Below are 24,308 nucleotides of genomic sequence, written 5' to 3' on the forward strand. Positions count from 1 at the left end.
GTGACAGATGGGGGCTGGAACTGGATGATCTTAAGCTTCTTTTCCAGCCCTAACTATTATCTGATTCTCTGCCACTTCACACGCTGCAAGATAAATATGGGAGGCTGCATTGATGACAGGCTTTTGTATGTCACCAGCAGCAGTCCCATTTATGAACACCGGAGTGTGGCCAGCACACTGAGGCAGGGCATCCCCCTCTAGTGAGACACCCTCCCTGCTCCAGTACCTTCAGTCATCTGGGATCCAGACCTGCCAGTTTTCTTCCCAGAGAAGTGGTGGAATCATCACCCTTAGAAGTGTTCCACACCACGCAGACGAGGCCCTCAGTGCCATGGGTTAGCGGTGGCCTTGGCAGTGCTGGGGTAAAGGTTGGACTGGATGAGCTTAAAGGGCTTTTCCAGCCTGGTTGATTCTGGGTTCATTCCCAGGTGATGCTGGCCCTTCCTAACCATATGTAACCAAAGCAGGCACCTATCCTGGCCTATTCTTGGCAATTTTATGGAGGGGAAAGGTACTTCTGTAAAGATAGAAAGCTTCCAAGGGAAGTGGGGGAGACAAAAAGAGATCCCACTTACATTTTATCTGCCTCAACCACTATCTCAGAAGGGTTCATGGTGGGAAGCACGGCAGCAGCCATGCCTTTTGCTAAGCAAAGAAGCCAAGTCCTTGGTAAATGGTGATAGGATAACATACAATATGGCAGGAAACTGAATAACAAAGATCCCAAGGGCTTTCAATACACATTAACCGCAAAAAACCCAACAGCCAGAAAGCCTATAGAGGAAGATGGACAGAGAAAAAACATCATGGCAATTTTCTTCCGTACAACATCTCTTTCCCCACTCCCACCCAGGCTGATTTCCCAGGTGGGATATTTCCTGTGTACAGACAACATGGTTTGGGAAGCAATAAAAGAAAACCCCTGCAATAAGAACCAGTTGAAAGATTCAGCTTCATGTTTATATAATGCAACCCATCAGCATCTCCCACATGGATACTGATCTTTGCAGCATCTCTGAATGGATTCTATAAGAGGCTGCAGCCAGCCCTAGACTCTACCCCAGGGGCAAGAGCTCTTATGGTGTTGCAATCCCCAGCAGCAGTTCATTCGGGGTGAGGCACGCAAGCTGTGTGCAGAGCACTGTGCTTATACACTGCAATTAGCAGTGCTGTGCTTTAATTGCTGCCGATCCATCAACAGGAGCTGGGAGGTACCTTGGAAGCTGACACCTGAACTTCATTCAGACCATTAACAGCACATATGGCAACTACACGCCAAAGCTTATTGTCCCTCAGTTTGTGCTCAGGGCAATAAGGCTCTGATAAGATGATGCACTGATTTCATAACAACTTCCTTGGTTGAATACTTGTAGTTAGACCAGGAATTGCTTCCTCATACCAGCTACAGAGATTATAATGGTTTGAACCTCAGCAAGACCACGTCTTTTTTATACGCCTTTCATTAAAACAGAATAAATCCAAATAAACCACATTAAAGATCTGAAAAACATGGGATTCTTGCCATTAAAGCTGAAGACACACAGCAGACAAAGGAATTCTGCAGCTCTCCAAATGCAAAGAGGAGACCAAGCGTGCAGGTTGGGTGCCTTCAGCCCCCTCTTTCATCCTCACAAGGAGAGAGGAAAGCCAAAGATAATTACCATTCTAGCAAGCATCCTCCAGAAGAAACTGAGAGCTCAAGCTTACAATTACAATTCCCATTGTCATGGAAATTTTAACGTGCAGTAGAAAGCCTGACCTGCATATATCTGGGGGGAAAAGGAAAGGAATCATTAAAACCGGCTGTTGAGCTGCAGCACAATTCAGAAAACAAGCATTCACATATAGAAGGTTTCAAGGATGCAAAGTTGGCTCAAACCCCAAATTTAGGGGAAAGCCTTTTATTAGAATCATAGAATCATAGAATAGTTTGGGTTGGAAAGGACCTCAAGATCATCCAGTTCCGAACTCCCTGCCATGGGCAGGGACACCTCACACTAAACCATCCCACCCAAGGCTTCATCCAACCTGGCCTTGAACACGGCCAGGGATGGAGCACTCACAGCTTCCCTGGGCAACCCATTCCAGTGTCTCACCACCCTCACAGGAAAGAATTTCCTCCTTAGATCCAATCTAAACTTCCCCTGTTTCAGTTTGAACCCGTTACCCCTTGTCCTGTCACTGCAGTCCCTGATGAAGAGTCCCTCCCCAGCATCCCTATAGGCCCCCTTCAGATACTGGAAGGCTGCTATTTTAACGTGTAGTAGAAAGCCTGACCTGCATATATCTGGGGGGAAAAGGAAAGGAATCATTAAAACTGGCTGTTGAGCTGCAACACAATTCAGAAAACAAGCATTCACATACAGAAGGTTTCAAGGATGCAAAGTTGGCTCAAACCCCAAATTTAGGGGAAAGCCTTTTATTCTAGAAAGTTTGATCTTTTAAAAAGAAAGATAACAACCATGCTGTAGCCTACACTAAAAAAGTTGCTCTTTGAATGCATGCCAGGTTCTCTGATAATTAAACTAGAAACACAACATGTGCATGCCTTATGCATAGAATCATAGAATGGTTTGGGTTGGAAAGGACCTTAAAGCTCAACCAGTTCCAACCCCCTGGCATGGGCAGGGACCCCTTCCACTGGAGCAGCTTGCTCCAAGCCTCATCCAACCTGGCCTTGAGCACTGCCAAGGATGGAACATTTACCACTTCTTAGGGCAACGTGTTCCTTCCTTCTCAGGTAACTCCGGTTTTTGCAAGCCTCAAAACCTCTCAGATGCCATACCCCCTTTTTACAGTAACCACAACCAGGAAAACATGGATTATACTACAATTGCATCTACTCCTGGCTTGCAGTGGCTGAGTTACTACAAGGTCAGATACAGAGCAATACAACAGGTATTATCAACACGCCGCTGCCTTTGTGTAGAGCAAATAGGCACCTAAGTTATAGAATGGTACTTTCCTCTTTTATCCTTCATAGACATACCCAAGTGCTGTGGCTGGATATGTATCAGCTGGAGACAATTAGCATGTTAAACTTCCTGTCTCCATGCAGTACCTTAGGATCTTCTCACATTCCAAAAGTCCTCTGATGCAGAGCAGAGACCACTCAACACCAATACTGGGAGCACCCTGTATGTTGGGGTATGCCCATCAATGCTTCAGAGCTTCGCTCGACAGCAGAGATTGGAGTTTGCAGGACAAGTGGTCCTGAATAAGTGATACCATGAAACCCTCTCCCACCAGAAAGAGGCAAAGGGATGCCAAATACTGACGGGCAGCCCATAGAAGTTACCTGCTTGTTCAAACAGCCAACAACTATTATGCAACACAATTAAAATAATAACTAAAAAATAATCAAAAATTAAAGCTCAAAAATCAATAAAAATAAGAAATGTAAAGAATTTCCAATTAATTTAATAGAAAAGTTTAAATTTCAAATATAAGAAATTGAAAATAATTAAAGAAAAAGGTCTCTCACTCATCTTACGCATGCTCTAGAGCTCTCACCCATGCTCTGCAGTATTCGAGCACATGCGAATAGACATGCCCAGAGGACAATTAGCCTTCTTTTGCATCTTTCCCCTCCAAATACAGTGCTAGAATCACTCATTCCAGCACCAACACCTGCAAGACTCTTTATTGACAGCAAGATGGGAAGAGGTTCTTCATACCTTGGTTTTGGGCAGCTTGGAGCTAATTAGAGACTTAGTTCTCTTGCTCCTGCAAACAGCTTTTATCTCCAATTCTCTGCTCAACAAAGTGGACATTGAGGCCTCATGGCCTTAAATAGACAAACTCAGAGACTGCACATATTTCTAAGCCTAGATCAGGCACCTTTAAACACACAAATTACTTTAGCACTAGAAAAACAATTGGAATTCTAAGCAGAACTGGAAGGCTGCCACCGGTGAAATAAATCAGTGCAAGTGGAGGCAGCGATCACTGACACATTAAGTCAATGGTAATTTTCCTATGGATTTTTATCTAAGAAGCACAGCGTTCTGGTTCATAAGACATATTGGATTGGGCATTTTGAGTGTTGAAGTTAGTACAGGCACAGATGCCAGGACATTACGTCCTACTGTTTTCCCGACAAAGTCTTTAAACCCTATTTATTCCTTCTGTTATGGCTGTAGCTGGGTGTTTGCTCAAAGGAAACTTCCCCTGACTCCAAAGTGGACACAGACTGAGCCGGCCACAGTGGAAGCAGAGGAAAACCAGCACAAACACTTCTACTTTCATAGAATCATAGAATGGTTTGGGTTGGAAAGGACCTCAAGATCATCCAGTTCCAACCCCCCTGCCATGGGCAGGGACACCTCACACTAAACCATGGCACCCAAGGCTTCATCCAACCTGGCCTTGAACACCGCCAGGGATGGAGCACTCACACTTTGCAAAAGGAAATGTGTTTTATGCCACACAAACACAAGCCACGGCTCCTCAATCCATACAGGAGCTCCCGGCCAAGCCGCGCTACCAACAATTGACGTGATTCAGAACCAGGAGCTTTTCTGGCATGGGATCTGCTGCCTAGAAGTGTTTTCTCCTTAACAGCCTCTTTCCCAGAGGGAAAGCACTCCGCAGACAGGAAGATCTCTGGTTATAGGCTTAAAAACAAAGCAGAGAAGCTGTCACTGAAGCAAAACTAACCTTCAAAATCAATGAAGGGATCTCTGGAAGCATTGCTAGAAGAAATAAGTTTTGGATTTGGGTTTTTTTTTTCCTTCTTTAAGTAATGAGCGCACTAAATAAGAACAAAACAGACAAGGGTGCAAGAATTCAAGGCCAGGTTGAACACAGGGGCTTGGAGCAAGCTGCTCTAGTAGAAAGTGTCTTGCCCATTGCAGGGAGTTGGAGCTGGATGAGCTTTAAGGTCCCTTCCAACCCAAACCATTTCATGATTATATGAACAAGAGAACACAGAAGAACAGTAAAACACAACCAGTACCCAAAAGAAGTAACAGGGCAGCTCTGACAGCATATTTTTCATGCCTCTTCTTATAAACATGTCAGGTCTCATGAAACCCCATCTCACGGCTCCAAACAACCAAGAAGGTGCAAGTCCAGCCCCACTGTCCAAATTCCCTCTATCAGATCTCATTAAAACTGCATTCATCCAGAAAAGGGAAGAGCAATCTTTAACATCTCCCCCCATTTATCCCTAGCTAATTCTCACCTCCTTCTGCCTTTCCCTACCTACAAAACTCATTTCACACACAGAAGCTAGAGGCACTGCAGCAATGCAGGTCGTGCATATTCCAAGAAACTGCAAGCACATCAGTAAGATACAAGCAAAACAAAAGGCTCTCCTAGTACCAAAAGGAAAATACAGACAGATGTAACCACACCACTCAATCCCTTTGTCCACCACGACCAGCTCACCATACCCATCATCAACCACATGGTGATGGTCTCTCATAGACCTCCATCCATTCACCCAATGATCTCCACGGTCTATACAAGCCAACAAACAACCAAATATCCACAACTTTCAACCAAGACCGAAACCCATCCACAACCCAAAGTCCCCAAGAAGAAGTGATGCGGTCACAGCATCAGCCACTACTCACCTTGGTGGTGTCATCATGTGACCGCTGGTACCGTTTCCAGCGGCAGCCGTAGATCCCGGTCAGACAGGACAAACATAGCTGTGGCTCGTAGTACTGCAGCGGCTGGTGTTTAACCATGCTCCTTCCAGCCCCTCGGGAGCGGGGTATCAGAAATCCATCAGGTCCTGGGAGCGCCCTGCAAGAGGAGAAAATAAACGGGGGTAAAAAAGGAGGCGATTTAAGATGCTAAAGTAATATCTCAATGCATTAAAAAAGTAGTTTAATAATTAACCATGTCTTCTGGCTATCAAATGATCAGCACATCTATTGCCAGCCCTGTCACCAGCTCTGGTTTGTTACTCAACAAGATGAGAATCAGAATCACAGGGTGGCTTGGGTTGGAAAGGACCTTAGGATCATCCAGTTCTAACCCCCTGCCATGGGCAGGGACACCTCACACTAAACCATCCCACACAAGGCTCTGTCCAACCTGGCCTTGAACACTGCCAGGGATGAAGCATTCACTGCTTCCCTGGGCAACCTATTCCAGTGCCTCACCACCCTCACAGGAAAGAACTTCTTTCTTATCTCCAACCTGAACTTCCCCTGTTTCAGTCTGAACCCATCACCCCTTGTCCTATCGCTGCAGTCCCTGATGAAGAGCCCCTCCCCAGCATCCTTGTAGCCCCCTTCAGACACTGGAAGCTGCTCTGAGGTCCCCACGCAGCTTCTCTGCTCCAGGCTCAACAGCCCCAATGTTCTCAGCCTGTCTCAATTTGCAGGCTTTATTTCCTTGTGCAGTTCCTCCCACAGCACTAAAAGGAAATGGATTCACAGGAGGTATCAGTGGGAAGAGCCCCAGCAGGACAAGAGCAGTAGGCTGATAATTTACACCCCGGGTGATTAGATTTTTATGAGCGACTGAAATGTAAGGAACCAGAGCTCCTGCAAGCACAACCCGAAAATGGATTCAGAGACTTCTGCAGGGCTGAAACCCAGCCCAGCTAAATCAGTTCAGCTTGAGCATCCTATGAAGCCTGCAAAACAGTCCCAGATGATGAACTCGCACGCTGGAAAAGGCAGATATTCCCTTCCCCCTTCACAAGGATCTCAAACAAGCGCTCAGATGCAGAGCTGGATGCAGCCTTCACCCTGGAGAAAGATGCCCCCCCCACTAAGCAGCATTCACTCCCAAAGGACCAGGCTGACTCCAGTGCAAGTGCTCTATTTGCCATGTTGGATGAAGCCTTGGGTGGGATGGTTTAGTGTGAGGTGTCCCTGCCCATGGCAGGGGGGCTGGAACTGGATGATCTTGAGGTCCCTTCCAACCCAAACCATTCTATGATTCTATGTGTGGAAACATCAGTAAATTTGCAGAGAACACCAAGTTGGGCGAGTGTTGATCTACTGGAGGATATGAAGGCTTTACAGAGACATCTGGACAGGCTGGATCAATGGGATGAGGCCAATCTGACGAGGTTCACCAAGGCTCAGTGCTGGAACCTGCACTTAGACCACAACAGCCCCACGCAATGCTCCAGGCTTGGGGAACTGTGGCTGGAAACTGCCCATGGAACAGGAGCTGGGGGTGCTGAGTGATGGAGCTGAGCGTGAGCAGCTCGTGCCCAGGCAGCCGGGAAGCCCCCAGCATCCTGGCCTGGATCAGCACCAGTGCGGCAGCAGGGCCAGGGCAGGGATTGTGCCCCTGCACTGGGCACTGGTGAGGCCGCCCCTCGGATCCTGTGCTCAGCTCTGGGCCCCTCACTGCAAGAGAGACATTGAGGGGCTGGAGCGGGGCCAGAGAAGGGAATGGAGCTGGGGCAGGGCCTGGAGCCCAAGTGTGATGGGGAAGGGCTGAGGGACCTGGGGTGTTCAGATGGAGAAGAGAAGGCTCAGGGGGGACCTGATGGCTCCCTACAAGTGCCTGCCAGGAGGATGGAGCCAGGAGGGGCTGGGCTCTGCTCCCAAGGAACAAGGGATGGGACAAGAGGAAGCGGCCTCAAGCTGCCCCAGGGCAGGTTTAGATGGAGCTGAGGAACAATTCCTGCCCCAGAGGGTGCTCAGGCATTGGAACAGGCTGCCCAGGGCAGGGCTGCAGGCACCGGCCCTGCAAGGGTTCACAGCCCGTGGAGACGAGGCCTCAGTGCCATGGGGCAGGGGTGGCCTCGGCAGCGCTGGGAATGGTTGGACTGGAGGAGCTTAAAGAGCTTTTCCAACCTAAATGTGATTCTATCGCTGTTTCAAGGGAAAGTACTTGGCTCCATCAATTACATGCTTTGTGCGTCACAAGCCTTTTTATATACATATATATATATAGTTAGATGCTTGCTTTCTATCTGGTGAGATTCATATCAAGAACAGACCTAGTAGTTGCGTGCTCTTCACAGAGTCAGTGCACGGGGATAGCAACCTCAAAGCAAACGTTTGCCTGTCTGATGGCATCACGCAGCTCTCGGCTGCCCTCACCTCCTACCAGGGGTTTTCCACAGGTTCCTGGTACACATGAGCACACCCACAGCTGCGGTGGGGATAGTCAGTGCGTTGTGAGCGATGCTCAACAGCAGTTGAGCTTGCAAAAGGCTTGGCTTCCTTTCCAGAGCATGCATGATCTGAGGGCAGTAAGGCAATTGCACCCTCTCTAGGGGAATCACTTCGCTTCCTTCCTTCACTGGGTGTGCAGCACCCCCAGTGTGAAGGTCTTACATAAAGCTATGCGTAGCAATACCCTCACTCCATCAGCAAAGCAGGACAGGGCTTAAGGAGGTAACCTAACCACCTAAGAGCCTGTAATGGCCATGTCATAGAATCGTGGAATTGGTTGGAAGGGACCTTAAAGCTCCTCCAGCTCCAACCCCTGCCACAGGCAGGGACCCCTTCCACTGGAGCAGCTTGCTCCAAGCCCCCGCGTCCAACCTGGCCCTGAACACTGCCAGGGATGGGGCATCCATATCCCATGGAAGGAAGCACCCAAGAATGGGGTTGACCATACTTTTCATTATAGCCAATGCATAAGGGGATGCTGTGGGCATTGCAATCACTGTGGCTGAGTCTAGAAACGCCAGTGAGGACACAGACAGAACCTTCCAGCTTCTGTCCTTCTTTGTATCCATTTACACTCAGTGCTTCATGCTGACAGCCTAGGACAGCCCTGTCCTGACTTGCTCTAATCAGGACTCAGCATCCTCAAGGCAGACAGACCTCGCTAGTTGGTGGTTGTAGTTTCAAAGCCCACCGGACCATTACCAGAGCCTAAAGTCCTTAGGTCCTCTGCTTTCCTCTAACACAAACACACAGAACATCCCTTTGTCCTTTCAGCAAACCTCTCTATAATGCTCTTGGTGCTGCTCGAGGCATTGACCCAGGCAGAGGACACGAGAGGCACAGGGCTTGCACATCAGCTCATTGCTGATCCAGATCCCTACGTGGCTTTGCTCAGCCCCTCAGGGAGAACATGCAGGACAGAGCCATAGGCACATCCAGTCTGAAGCAAGAGCTGTTTGCTGATCACATCGCCCCATGCTCTCCCAGCTCATCTGCCCCTAAGCGCTGCTGTACCACCTCCATGGCCTCATGCTTGAGGACACCTCCCTGCCCGCTGTTCATCCCTTCTCATGCTATTTATAAAGCCCAGCATTAGTCACTGCACAAGCTGCTTCCTATCTTCAGCTTGTGTCTGCTTCAAGATTGTCCCTACAAGATGCGTTTCCTGGTTTGCCTTCCCCATGTGCCAGCAGCACACTGCAGGCAGGAACAACTGTCAGAATAGGTCAGAAACACTGAGGGCGTGCAAAGTTCGGTGCTATTTAAGGATCTTGGACCAAGCTATATTCTCTGCCTTGAAGATCCTAAGGAGCAAGTGATGTCCAAGATGCTGCGGGATGTAAGCATGGTGTAGAAGTTATTCAGAGCCTATTAACAACCACACTGCCAAGCCCCATATCACTGACCTGCAAAGCTAGGATCCAAGGCAGACTGACCATCTCTATGTATAAAAGCTTGGACCATGTACTTGACTTGTTAGCCTACAAAAATTGCCTTGCAAACTCAAACACCAGTAGCACACTCAAGCATTTCATCGCTCCATTCTTCTGGGAAGGCCTTAGCTATTGTCCAGACACCTGGAGAAGCAATCCTGTACACCAGCCACATGCATCCAGGGTGTCAAAGCTGGCAAACCTTGACTTTTCAAACAGAAATCCAATTCATCTGAAGTGGCAGGAGCCTGGAGCAGAGGCTGCCCTTCAGATATAATATAACCTGTGTTATGGATCCATCACCCCATTAACAGAGTTGATGCTCAAGCACTTCAGTCCCTAGCTGAAACTTCACAGCACAACTCACAGGAGGCCACTGGTAAGGCTAGGAAGGGAATAGGGCGAGTTTGGGCAAGCCCTACAAGTTAGGAGGTACATGAAGAGCTCTCATCTTAGGGCTATCACCAGGATCCCTAATTCAACTTGTTCAAGACACCAACATCCCTCTCACAACTGCATATCCAAAGCTATCAGCTAAAGGCATGAACTTTGCTGCACAACCAGAGACAGTGGAAGCACCGAAGCCTTTTCAAACAGCATTGCTTTAATAAGGTATAAGCACACTTCAGAACGGAGAGGGACCAGCAATTAACCCTTCACCATGAAGGTGAATCCTACCAGGAACACCAGCAGCCAGGGTCGAGGCAAAAGTTTTGAGCTTGTTGTCCAGTTCCGAAGAGCATCTACCAACAGCAGCATCTAATCCAGCATCTCCCAAACTCCTAGCAGCGTGAAGGAGGGACATAAGTGTCTTCAGTACAAAAGGGCAACCAAACCAAAAGCATGCCTGCCCACCAATGTCATCACCAGAAGGCACTGCTGGAAGGTTTTAAGAGCAGCTTAAAACAGCTAAACCACTAAAAACAACCAAGGGAAAACAGAGCTGAGAAGGCTCCATAAGCTAACAAGTGAAGCTCCCACCCTGGTTCCTCTCACTGAACCCCAACACAGGCAGATGCTAAGGGAACCCATAGATTCAGGCTGCTCTCCATGGAAGCTGTCAGGAGAAGCACAAGGAGAAGAAACCCAAGATGACCTTAAAAAACCATAACATTCCTAAATGCAGTTGAACTGCAGGAGCCACAACCTGGAAGCCTAAAATCATCCCCTCTTCTCCATGAACATCATAAGCAGATGCATAGAAGCCCACGACGGAAAGGAAAGCACACAGAGCACCCATCCTCCCCACCGCTCGCACAGACACCCGAGTAGTAACAGGAGATGCAGGAAGAGACTGAAGCACAGCAAGGCAAGATGCTGCTCGAGAGAAACCCCGCTGATACCATCTGCCTAGAGATCCTTGCATGGCCAAGACGCTGGACCGAATACTTACTTCTCCTGCTTCCAGAAATGGATTTAATGGTGAGAAGCAGAAAGCTTGTACCACCTTAGAATCACTGTTCCCATGACATCTACAGCTTTGAGGTGGAGAGAGCAGGCTATGAATGATTCAAGCCTCTGCTGGTTAGCATTACATACAGAAATGAAAACAGGAAGCAAGACAACATGCATTAATTATTCACATTCAGCACCACGCACCAGAAGGGAGGGGAGGGATAAAACACAAACCCACACAAGCAATCAACCTTGGCTTCAAAGATGCATCATCCGCCAATGGCTACAAACTTCTCCGAGCTGCATAACGGAGCTTGCCAGATAGTTTGGCCAAAAAGGAGGAGCAGGGTAGAATCCATCTGCAAATACAAGGGGAGCATTTTCCGAAGGCTCCAGGATGCCTAATTAGCACACGCTGCATTCCTGAGATACTGGGCTGTAGGTATCCCTTACAGCCCGTGACACGTTATTCCTTTCCAAAGAGCATCAGAGAGAAAAAGAGACGAGGGAATTCAAGTGGCAGATTTAAAAGGGAAGCTCTCTGGGGAGATCTGGCCTAAAAAGATGTTGGGTTTTGTCTGGGTTAACTCCTCCAGCCCTGTAGCCTTAGAGCAATGTTCAGACCTGGAGTGGAGAGGGAACAGAGCAACCAGGACCATTGTTAAACCACCTCAATGCTATCACTTTAAGCAAAGGGAAGAGCAACAGCACGAGGCCTGAAGCGTACTGAGTGAATAACATGAATGAAGCCATGGAACAGCAGGTTTAAAAGCATCCAACCCTTCCACAAGGCTTGGTACAGTCCAAGCCATCCCTCCAGGTTTTTATTCCTATCAACCCAGTTTCATGCAGGCCACACTGAGCTCACTCAGGATCTTGGGACAAGTCTTTTAATAGCCCAGAGACAAGCAGAGTAAAGCCCATGCAGTGACAGCCCACAGCACTGCTCTGAATACCCACACGGTTTGGTCAGCGTGGTTTGGAGAAGCTGGAAGGAGGTATGACAGCTACAGGCTCCTGCCTGCCTTACCTTGACCTGCTGCCTTCAGCCATCGCCCAGATACCCTAGTTGGTTTGGTACAATGGGCACGTAACTTCTTCCTTGAGCCTGCAAACTACTCCTAAACTGGATCAGCACATCCAAGAAAGAGCCAAACCACAGCCAAGGATGCTTTGATTTCTGAAGTCTATGGAGATGCCGGAATGTGCAAACCCAAGCACGTGGGAAGAGGAAGACACCTCCTACACCTCCATCCATTGAGATGTGGAGGACACCTGCGGTCTCCTACATCTCCATCCATTGACACGTGGAGGACATTCATGGTCTTCTCCATCTATCAAGACATGGCTGGAAAGACCCACCAAATGGAAAGCTTTGGCTTTCCATGAGGAGGCTCCCATGACTTCAGAAGCATATTTGTTGGGAGAGTGAGGCAGATAACAGAAATACCATCACATGGGCAACCCCCATATTTAGAGAGGCCAAATGCCATTGCAGCAGCAGGCACACAAAACCAAGCTATCCCATAAAACCAGGCCCAAGGCAACTTATGCCGCTTGCAATGCAAATTAAGTGCAGAAAATAGAGCCCCTGGGGCTGTTTGAGATTCATCTTTTTTAGCTATCCCATTTTAACAGAGCTTTGACAACTTCTGCTGATTTCCACATTAAAAGAACCTTTTTTCCTCCCAGTGGTGACTCATGGGATCACTCCCAGGCATCTCTGTACAACTTCTAAATCTCCATCCCTATTAAATCTTCCATCAAGCTAGTTATGCTTCAAACCTTGTTAAGCAAATAGTTACCTATACCCATTAAGTGAAAACATCACTGCTAACCCATTATCCCTTCTGGTGCTCTTGTAAGCCTTCTTGTCAGCCGTTTCCATTAATTATACTGGAAAATCCTGATTTTCCTTAAGTACTTTCTAAACAATAGAAGTTAAGGGCTTCCAGAGCAAACCCTCTGGTTCTACGCACAGAAAAGAACTGCAAGGATCCTTTATTGCCATATTAAAGTATGAGAAGGAGCTGATGTAAACTCTCGTGACTTTCATGGACTCTTCATCATTCTCATAATCTTTAATACACTGAGCTCATCCCAAGTAATGTAATTTCACTTTCCCCGACTTGGAAGATGAAAATGGAAGAGGGACAATGTTCCCATCTGTTTAATAACAGCACAGCTCTTACGGAGGGATGCTTGCTCCAGCCATTCCCCCAGGAGGAAATCTAAATGCACACTCACACACTGAGCAGTACTTTCCACAGTTTGCTGGCCCAAACCCAGAGCATCTCAACTTCCAAGATGAAGATTTCATTTCAAGGCAGGAATGGTCTGAGAACACCCCTAAAGCCATAAACAGCCTCATTGCTGAGATGATGCATTTCAGTGGTGGAAGGTGCCCAAGTAATGACACCCCTGATCGCTGATTACCTCTGGATGACCCAACAGGGTCATTCTCTCACTGGGGTTATTCTTTCCAATGCCTTGTTATTTCCCACTGGAAATTGGGTTGGGTTAGAGGTCTCCCACTCACTTTTCCAAGGCTAAAAACATTCAGGTTTATATTGATAACACTGAAGAGCCTCTGTACAAATAAAAGCAGAAGATGGGTTAAAATGCAAGTTGCCACTGTCTGGCAAACAAACAATAAAGATAACGTGCAGCAAAGTGTTCCTTGCTATGTGCATATAGAGTCATGGAATGGGTTGGGTTGGAAAGGACCTCAAAACTCCTCCAGCCCCAACCCCTGCCACGGGCAGGGACCCCTTCCACTGGAGCAGCTTGCTCCAAGCCCCTGTGTCCAACCTGGCCTTGAGCACTGCCAGGGATGGGGCAGCCACAGCTTCTCTGGGCACCCTGTGCCAGCGCCTCAGCACCCTCACAGGGAAGAGCTTCTGCCTAAGAGCTCAGCTCAGTCTCCCCTCGGGCAGGTTCAAGCCATTCCCCTTGGCCTGGCCCTACAGGCCCTTGTCCAAAGCCCCTCTCCAGGTTTCCTGCAGCCCCTTTAGGCACTGGATGTATATATATGTAATACAAAAGTGAAGTCTTTTGGTTGAGAACTGAGGCAGGATAGCACACATTGGCAAAACACCCTTGTCCTAAAGGCCAAGTGCTGCTGCCCCAGTGACAGAAAATAAGGGGAACCATTAACAAAGTAAAAAAGTCTGTTTTACAGGCCATGTCTTGATCCATCACCTCCGAAGGGGAACATCACTTTCACCCTGATGCCTGTTGTTGCCAAAACCCTATGACTACATCCTAACCCAGGGAGACAGCCTGCAGAGGCACTTGGATTCACAAAGTGGCAAGTGATGACCCAAATACTCAGGATCTGGCTGACGTGTAGCCCCTATGGGTCTGCCCTGTTGTTTATTGGTCTTCAAGTTCTCTTTCTTCCATTGAATGCTTTGAAACTAGGGCATGGTGTAGTTTGAGGGCTTGTTCGCTTCCAGTTGATGAAAATTCAGACTTCAAAAGATAAACACTTCAAAGGGATTACAAAAGGGAAACTTAGACTTTAATCTCCCTAAATAAATAAGCACAGTGCGTACTAATACCCTCTGCAATCCAACTCCTTCACGTTTTCCGCAGGCTGAAGGGTATATTGGCTGCCCAGTGTTTTGGAAGGGTTGAAAAGCAGAACAGCACACTGCAAGACTGTACAAGCATCTTAAAGAGCAATAACCAAATGCAACCTCTGCTTTTGCCGTAAAACCTTGCAAGTCAAGGCCTTGATACAGCTCTGAAAACCCAGCACAGCAGCATGGAATGGTTTGGGTTGGAAGGGACCGTAAAGCCCATCCAGTTCCAACCCCCTGCCCCGGGCAGGGACCCCTTCCACTGGAGCAGCTTGCTCCAAGCCCCTGTGTCCAACCTGGCCTTGAGCACTGCCAGGGATGGGGCAGCCACAGCTTCTCTGGGCACCCTGTGCCAGCGCCTCGGCACCCTCACAGGGAAGAGCTTCTGCCTTAAATCCAACCTAAATCTCTCCTCTTTAACACCTGTGACAGTCAAAGCCATTGAGAAGGGAAAGGTTCTTTCCTCCCCTGATGCAGGGAAGCAACAAGTACCCATTACACAGATCTTAATATCACTACTAACATGCTCCATTTTCGTCTGTGATGGCAGCGGTGTTGGTCACACATTGCCTAACTTTGGGTTGTACCAGCACTTGCACATCACAGCACACTCATCCCACAAGCATGCCCTCAAGGAGATGATGTTGCAAACTTAGAGCATTCCCCATTCAGTTCCATTTCTACCTAGAGAGCTTGCATCCGTACATCCTCGAAGGACAGCGGGAATAAGGTTCTGCCATAACCCCATGTGCCAGATGTGATGTCCAAGAAGACAACCAAGCTACTTGGTTTGTCTTGGCAGACCTCTAGAGATGGAGAGGGCACAAAATGCAGCTCACACTTAGTTCATATCGTTCCTAGAGAGATATTCAGAAATGAAGACCCAGCAGATAACAAATGAGCACTGACAAACACGTGCAAGGAACCCCAGGAGCTGTGCCTGCCTGTTGACTGGAAATCAGAGCAACCAGTTGAAATGAGTTCCACTTCATGCCCAGCAATTAGAAAGCCAACAGAAAGCTGGATGTAGATAGAAAAGCCATGAGGATACTCCACATGCTCTTACCTGGGATGCTGGCTTGTCTAGAGAGCCCCAGAATCACAGAAACAAGTAGTAATGCAGACCAAAGACTTCTGCTCAAAGTAGGCTAAAGTCACTTGGGACTGGGAAATAATGGATGATAAGATGTCCAGCATCTCCCAGGCTTCCCTAGCTGGAAACATCCACAGAATCCATGCTTTGGAGTTTAATGGTGGATGTCCTAAAGCACAACAGCTCTGAAAGCAGGATGATGCAGCACAAGAGACCATCTTCCCAACCTCAGCTTCACAGTTAGCTCCAAGTGGCCAAAACACAAACCATGCTCAAAGCTTTTCCTGCTGTAGGAATGGTTCTTGTGCAATAAACCTCTGTGGCTCACCAAGAGAGACCTCAAAACACGCCTTCCCTTTTGCCCTGTTTGGCTCATTTCCTCTATTTTTAACAGGCTTTGTGAGCCGTATCTCACACCTTCACTCTTCTTAAACGCAAGTAACAGCTTAAAGAATCAGGTGAACCCACAAACAGGTTCTGAAGCTACTGGGGGAAGGAGGCAAAACACAGCTGGAACATGAGGACTTTTCATTAAGAGGAAACACAGGATACTTTTGGTCCCCTCTGCCAAAGACTTCCTGGTAACCCCGGTATGAAGGGAGTCTGATCTTCTGGGGGCTGGGGAAGAGATGGGCAACAACTCATGAATCGCTCACATCTGCAAGTCTAATGAGTTCTTGGCTTTTAAAAGTAGCAAAGAGGAGTTTTAAGCAGCTCAAGAGGTGTAAAACCCTGTTCTTCCTGAAAGAAAAAGGCAGCTATTAACTGCTACAGAGACAGATGGCTGGGGGAGTCCACAGTACCCAAAAGAAGCTACAAAAATGCATTAAGGGGCATGGATAGAGCTGATTGTACCTCAGGGTAACTGGCGCATCTCTAAAAGTCTGCTTCCATCTTTGAGTCTATGTCATAGGGGAGGCCCAAGTTGGAGTACCCATAGAATAGCTTGGGTTGGAAAGGACCTTAGGATCATCCAGCTCCAACTCACACTAGACCACGTCACCCAAGACTCCCAAACCCAGCCTTGAACGCTACCAGGGATGGAACATTCACAGCTTCCTTGGGCAGCCTGTTCCAGTGCCATAGGAGAGCATCTCTTGTGCTTGACAAGGCCAGCAAACATCAGGCAAGACAGGCTTGTGTTCAGCAGGCACAGAAACATTTATGTTACGGCAACGGAGTGATAATGAATCCAGTTATAAGCAAAGCTGTGATAAAGTTCCCAGAGAACAGGGGGCAGAGGGGGAATATAGGAAGAAAAAAAGAGAAGAAAGTTTGGAGACCACATTGGCAAGGTCACTCAGGCACCAGGAGATGCTGATGCCTTAAATAGTAAAGTGATGAGGACATCCCAGTGCCGCTCAAAACAAGGACTCTGAAACCCTAAGCTAAATCAACCACAAGAGATGCCAGTCACTCTGCTAAGGATTCCCTGCATTCAAGCAGCATTCCAGCCAGCAGCGATGGTGATGTTTGGGAAGAGGGAGGGCAGCAGTCGGGAGTTTCCATGTTACAACAGTTCACTGTTTATGCCACTGCCGGTAATCGGTGGAGAGACCACAGGGAGGAACGTCTGGGTTCCAGCCAACACCAACGACAGAAATAGGCTGGGTGCAGAGGGTTTTCACTAGGCACTATCCTAAGTGCCTCTGACTTCCCCAGGCACAGCGGCTCCAGTACATGTCTGGTCCTGAATGATGAACGAAGCCAAGGAGGAAGACACGCGGCTGACACTAAATCATCACAGCCCAGCCCTTTGGAGCAGTGATGAGCATTGCCTTGGCACCACGCCTGGTGGAGTCACAGCGTGCCACAAACATTCCGACCGGCACACTTCGCTCAGCTCATTTCCATCTCATTCTGTTCCCAAGGAGCTCATGACCTAGTGGGAGGCGAGCAAGCTGCTCTAGCGGAAGGTGTCCCTGTCCATGGCAGTGGGTTGGAACTGGATGAGCTTTAAGGTGTCTTCAACCCAAACCAGTCTGGGATAAATCTATGATAAAAACACACCAGTTCAACAGTTAAAAGCTGGGGTGAAACAATGCAAGGACCCCGACAGCACCAGGAGTGGCTGTTGATCTTTTCAGAAGACATGGAAGAGGAGGTATCTGAACCACAAAAGCAGGGAGACATGCAGAAAAGCACCCAATACATCTGGGAGGAACTGGAAGGGTAGAGCGGCTGTGTCTGGACTAAGAGACCTCATGTTCAACCTCTGTTGCCTAAAGATCATACGAAGGAGAACACGCTGTGATGCTGGCATGGTCTGGGTGATGAAACAGCATCAGCGGGGGTAAGCACAGACACAGCCAAGGCGAGGGAAGAAAGCAAAAGCCATCAGTGGAAGGAGACAACAAGACCTAGGAAAGCACAGCTGGATGCTGAAGAACACTGACGGGGCTCAAACACAGCCAAGAAACTGAAAGATGCGTAAGAAATTAAAAGGATTGAGTAATATTTTTCCTCCCCACAGACTCCTTCCCCACGCTGTGAAACAGAAGTTCACCTCGAGCCTGATGCCTTTTTAGCGTGCGGTTTCGCTGAGGAATTAAGTGGAAACAGAGCCAGTTTTCAACACGCACACCCTGACAAGCAGTTTCCTTTACAGACGAGCTTCTCTCCCTTCCACCTCCCCGGTTACCCCTTTCCTACACACGCCCCTGAAGAGTTCACTCCAACCACACATGAACTCTGTTAGCTGGCCCTCCGAGGGGCAGGTTTAGTCCTCTCTGGAAGGTGTTAGCAGCTAAAGCAGAAGCCTGTCCGACACATTACTGTAGAGGGCTTGTCATCTGCTTTCCCTAAGACGCGTTCCCTCCTTCATTGCTGTAAACTTGGCTCATGCCAGCAAGAAAAGGAGACCTGCATGGACCACACCAACAGCACTCATCTCAGAAGGAGCAAAATGCCTGCACACACTAATTGAAACAGTAAGAGGGGGCAAACACAACCAGCAAGGCTCATTTTACAATCGATACCCCGCACATCTGCTGGGCAACCGCTATGCAGAGAGTTAAGCACGAATGTCTCCGGCTTAATGAGAGGTGGAAAGTCCTAGTTAAATGGATTACAAGCTCTTTATTTCCTATGATTGATTCCTTCCATACGGCTGCAAGAAGAAACCATTCTTCAATAAAAACTGCTCTTAAGCCAAATTAATGAAGGAGCAAAGCTTGCTTTCACGTACTTGCTGCTACCTCCCATTCTGCACACAGCCAGCACATGAAGTACCCTCACTGATCACAACCACAACAAGGCCTCCACATCTTCCAAGATGTCATTTCTCCTTCCGTTTCCAAAGCAAACATTCACTGCTCCATAAGGGTTAGGGGCTCCTCTGTAGCTCCCTTGTTCTACAAGCCATACACTGTTCTGGCTTCCTACATTGAGAATGCATAAATTCATTTGATAAGACTCTAATCACACAGTAAACGCCTTCCTACTATAAGCACACTGGATGTGGTGTGGCCAAAGTAATCAAAAAGAAGAGAGTCAGCAGGATCTGGTGATGTGAAAGCACAAGAAGCCAATTCTGCCTCCCTGATTTCAGACATACTCTGACTCTTGCACTTTGTTTCCTTCTCATTGCAACCGGACTGATTCGGAGCAATCAAAACAGATTACCTGACCTTGGGAAGGCATTATAGGTATTCCCTTTACTCTCAGAAGCTATGAGCTAACTGAAGCAGCCCAGGAGAGTTCAAAAAGCAAGGATGTCTGGGGTTAGGAGATGAAAAGACCTAAAGGGGCTGCAGGAAAGCTGGAGAGGGGCTTTGGACAAGGGCCTGTAGGGCCAGGCCAAGGGGAATGGCTTGAACCTGCCCGAGGGGAGACTGAGCTGAGCTCTTAGGCAGAAGCTCTTCCCTGTGAGGGTGCTGAGGCGCTGGCCCAGGGTGCCCAGAGAAGCTGTGGCTGCCCCATCCCTGGCAGTGCTCAAGGCCAGGTTGGACACAGGGGCTTGGAGCAAGCTGCTCCAGTGGAAGGGGTCCCTGCCCGTGGCAGGGGTTGGGACTGGAGAAGCTTTAAGGTCCCTTCAACCCAAACCACTCCGATTCTATCAACACCAGATGTGACACAAGCTCTGAAAACAGTTTCAGAGGTCCATGGTGGACGCATGCCCCGCATCCCCCAAACCTGAAGACACCACTTCTGACTCATGAAGGTCCTCAATGCCAGAGGCATCTCTGAAAGGCTGCACAAAGTCCACCCTTGGAGGTTTGGAAGACAAAGCTCTGAGAAAGCTGGTCTGAGCTCAGTGCTGACCCTGCTTTGAGCAGGGTGAGAGGGAGCAGCGTCTTCCTGAGGCCCCCTCCCACCCAGGCAACCTGATGGTTCTAGCGTTCAATGAAACATCAAATGCCACCCACCACAGGAGCCTCAGTTCCACAATGACAGGAACATCTGTTTGTTTTCAAGCAAGCAGCTACAGCACATCCTGGAAGCCCTTCCCATAAAGTGATTCCAACATGTCACCCCCCTCCCCAGCTATTCCAGTCTGAGAAGATAATCCCCTTCTCACGAGCTGTCAGGGCAGACATACACAACGGGCTGTTTCCATTTCATCGCCTTCACTGCAGCTTTCTGATCACTTGAAAAACATGGCAACAAAAGGAATGATATAGACACAACCCCCATCCCTTCCTTATTGCACAGCAAACACTGTGACTTGTGACCGAGGAAAGGCTAACACATCCAGTTCACCCCCTCCTCTGTTACAAAGATGCTCAACACAACACAGATTTGTCTCACGTTCCTAAAGCCTCCTTCCAGGTATTAATGGATTCTTTCCAGTTCTGGATGAACCACAGAATCACAGAATAGTTTGGGCTGGAAAGGACCTCAAGATCATCCAGTTCCAACCCCCTGCCATGGGCAGGGACACCTCACACTAAACCATCCCACACAAGGCTTCATCCAACCTGGCCTTGAACACTGCCAGGGATGGAGCACTCACAGCTTCCCTGGGCAACCCATTCCAGTGCCTCAGCACCCTAACAGAATCTGTGTGTTCAATGCAAGGAGGGAGACAGGAGAGTTTCCTTCCCAGAGGGTTTACAAGCTCAGCCTCGGCACTGAGCAGTGAATGAAAACTGCATCTGAGGGAAGAAGTTGGTAACAAGAGACAGGTTACAGCCACCCCATCACACAGTTACTCAACGCCAGGTAAATACTTGTCTTGACTGCTGCTGTGTGTATTCTTTCACAACGTGGCGTTGATCTTCGGTTTGACGTAAGGACGAAGGGATTTCACTGTTTGCAGCAGCATAAAGCTTCCAGGAAAAGGGAATTTTCCCAATTGACTTGGCAAGTGGTTGCAAGTCTCAAATGCTCCTGGCTTTCCAAAGAGCATCTCGAAATGCTGGTCAAGGTCACTGTGACTCTGACATTAGAAGTGGCACGTCAAGGGAAGGGGAGAGGGCAAAGGCAGGAAGGAAACTGCCCCTCCATAGGTTGATGACTCCCACAGTTAACAGAGCATTCAGTCATTTCAAACCCATGCCTGGAGAGTCCTGCTCTAATCAAAACAAAACCCCTCCATCTGCCAGTTACATCAGCTACTATCTTGTTTTCCTTATAAAAGGGACCAGTCACAAGGGATTCATAAACTCATTTAGTGATGCAAATCCAAGACCTATTTGTCAAAGTGCTTTCAATCATTTCAGAGGGCTTTTAATACAACGGGCATTAACCCGCTCCAGCCCAGCACCCCCAGAATATAACCATCATCACAGTGAAACAGTGACAGCTGTAGCCACATTCCCTCCACCCAGCCTCCAGTGAAACTCTACTCAAAGCTAAACAGGAGTTATTTAGGTAGTAAACCATAAAGAGGAGGGGTATCCTGTAACTTGTGCTGTCAGCCTTCCTATATCTGAACCAGCCTTCCAGTATCTAAAGGGGGCTACAAGGATGCTGGAGAGGGGCTCTTCATCAGCAGCTGGAGTGATAGGACAAGGGGTGATGGGTTCAAACTGAAACAGGGCAAGTTCAGGTTGGAGATAAGGCAGAAGCTCTTCCCTGTGAGGGTGCTGAGGCGCTGGCACAGGGTGCCCAGAGAAGCTGTGGCTGCCCCATCCCTGGCAGTGCTCAAGGCCAGGTTGGACACAGGGGCTTGGAGAAAGCTGCTCCAGTGGAAGGGGTCCCTGCACATGGTAAGGATTGGGACTGGATGAGCTTGAAGCTCCCTTCCAACACAGACCATTCTATGAAATGCTGAGCATCACTGCTCATCCTCACAGCCACTGCTACATCTCTCCCCTTCCTTATTCACAACCATCTGGTGATTGATATCAGTCAGGCTAAAGTATTCAAAGCAAGCCTGTGGCCAGGTCATGACGAGCCTGAGGCGGGGCTGGGGATGCTGGCTCAAAGTCCTCCATTGGGCACGCCTCACAGCATTAATGCCCATTTAGGTCATTGAATATAATCCTCAGCCTCATGCTGTAGAGACCATGCTCTTGAGGAAAGACCCCAAGGGGTCTATTAATACAGAGCTATGCAGTCTGTGGGCATTGCTTCCAGCCCAGAGCACCTTATCCAAACACCTGGAGCAGCTGAACACAAGCCCCACGGGGAGCCCAGACGCCAGGATGAAACAGCACCAATGGTTCCCTTCCCTTTCCTGTAAAACACTCCGCTTTCTAGGAAAAGGCCTCAGAAAAAGGAGAGGCTGAAAGTTCATTTTTCTTAAGCAGCTCTGTGACACGGCAGGAGGGAAAATAAGCATCCAACAGGTTTTTAGCAGGGCAGAGTGCTCAGCAGTACAGACTGGAGGTCAGTCATGCGAACATTCAGCTGGGGAGAGTAAGGTGTGTGATATCAGGTCTACTGGCCACCTCCCTGTATAAGAAAACACAGGAAGCAAATAGAACCAACACTGCTGATGAGCCAAGGTGACATAAAAGGCTTTCCAGAACCTGAAAACCTGGAAGTGTTGCATTCCTTTCACAGATCCGTGCCAAGGCAGCTTCCATACAGGAAAGGAGCTTTGGAGTGGTGTCTCTGCCTCCTGGCTATGGAGAGCGCATCCCAAGGACCTAGGGAAAGGTGACACTGGGTTCGGAAGTGACTTGGAAATAGGGCTCAGGAGAATGGAGCATTTTCTCCCTTTTTCCTCTCTTTCTAAAGGAATGCTTCCATTAAAGAAACCAAGCGCTTCACCACGTTGTAAAACAGCCTGAGGTTTACAGTCAACATGTGAGCTCCAAAAGAGTGTGGCTGCTCTGGAAATGTCCTTTCCAGCATAAACCCCTCAGCTAGCGATGCTGGCCAAGCTGCTGTAAATAACCATTTTCTTCCTCTTTAAGCCTGGTTATTAACTTTCAGCTTTCTAAGCAATTCTAGATATTCCAGTAAGTTGGGGGTTTGGATCACGCTGCTTTCCAGGACTGCCTGTTTAGCCCTTAGCAGCACAGCAATTGAAAGCTGCTGAGCAGCCTGTGAGACTTCAGAAAGTCATTTTTCCTCAGCTTGGACAGCCTTTCATAGGGCTAGAATCCCAGCCTGGTTTGTGTTGGAAGGGACCTCAAAGCTCCTCCAGTCCCAACCCCTGCCACGGGCAGGGACCCCTTCCACTGGAGCAGCTTGCTCCAAGCCCCTGTGTCCAACCTGGCCTTGAGCACTGCCAGGGATGGGGCAGCCACAGCTCCTCTGGGCACCCTGTGCCAGCGCCTCAGCACCCTCACAGGGAAGAGCTTCTGCCTAAGAGCTCAGCTCAGTCTCCCCTCGGGCAGGTTCAAGCCATTCCCCTTGGCCTGGCCCTACAGGCCCTTGTCCCAAGCCCCTCTCCAGCTTTCCTGCAGCCCCTTTAGGCACTGGAGCTGCTCTCAGGTCTCCCCTTCAGGAGCCTTCTCTTGTCCAGGCTGCCCCAGCCCAGCTCTCTCAGCCTGGCTCCAGAGCAGAGCTGCTCCAGCCCTCAGAGCATCATAGAAAACCCACTAGTCCCAATCACAGAATGATTTGGGTTGGAAGAGACTGTAAAGCTCATCCAGTTCCAACCCCCTGCCAAGGGCAGGGACACCTTCCACTAGAGCAGCTTGCTCCAAGTCCTAGATCTTACTAAGATCTCATAAAATCAACTTGAATTTCAAGCATTTTCAATTTGCTTTGTTTGCTGTTCAGTGTTCTGCCAAGCCCTCAAGAACTCCACATTTCCGCCTTTATCCCTTCCCTTGAGCATTGATTGACCAAAGCCTGTTAAAACCTTCCCCTATTTTTTGCCAGCAGCTGATGCCACCTGCTTCCAGCACCAGGGATGAGAGCAAAGCATCACACATCCGTTTCTATTCCGGTGACGTTATGCAAGTGCCTTCTTCACACACCACCTACACCGCGGTCCTCAATCTGTTTGGCTTCACAGCATCCCTCTCGAGTGAGAACACAAAGGCAACTCCGCGTCTCGTCTAGCTCTGTCTTTCAATGGGCTGTTCGTGTTTCTTTTATCAGCTTAATAAGGTTTTGTTCCCTTTGCTGCAGAAGCATCATTGCCACTTAGGACTGTGGGTCTGAACCCAGCGTATGCAGCTTGCTCAGCACACCCAAGCTCAAGAGCTCTCTCTGCAACACGTTGCTCAGTTTTTATGGGGGGGTAATTGTGATTTCTCTTCAATCTCCCCTTGAGCTCCCAGTAGACATTTAAACATTGGCACTGAAAAGCCCTTGGGTTTTCTCCTTAACTGGCATGGCAAAGCTGTTGTGTTTCAAG

At 48.6% G+C, this 24,308-nt stretch overlaps 1 protein-coding gene across 2 annotated transcripts in view; it reads right to left on the bottom strand.

Moving 5' to 3' along the window:
* The window catches only part of GDPD5 (glycerophosphodiester phosphodiesterase domain containing 5), a 176,241-nt gene that overhangs the window by 109,292 nt on the left and 42,641 nt on the right, over nt 1-24,308 (bottom strand). For both annotated transcript variants that reach the window (XM_065678917.1, XM_065678916.1), the window contains exon 2: nt 5,580-5,754. In XM_065678917.1, coding sequence (XP_065534989.1) covers nt 5,580-5,696 — 117 coding nt within the window. In that variant the 5' untranslated portion in view covers nt 5,697-5,754. The remainder of the gene's footprint in view (nt 1-5,579; nt 5,755-24,308) is intronic.

The sequence above is a fragment of the Lathamus discolor genome, chromosome 4 (genome assembly GCF_037157495.1).
Source record: "Lathamus discolor isolate bLatDis1 chromosome 4, bLatDis1.hap1, whole genome shotgun sequence".
NCBI classification, from domain to species: Eukaryota; Metazoa; Chordata; class Aves; order Psittaciformes; family Psittacidae; genus Lathamus; species Lathamus discolor.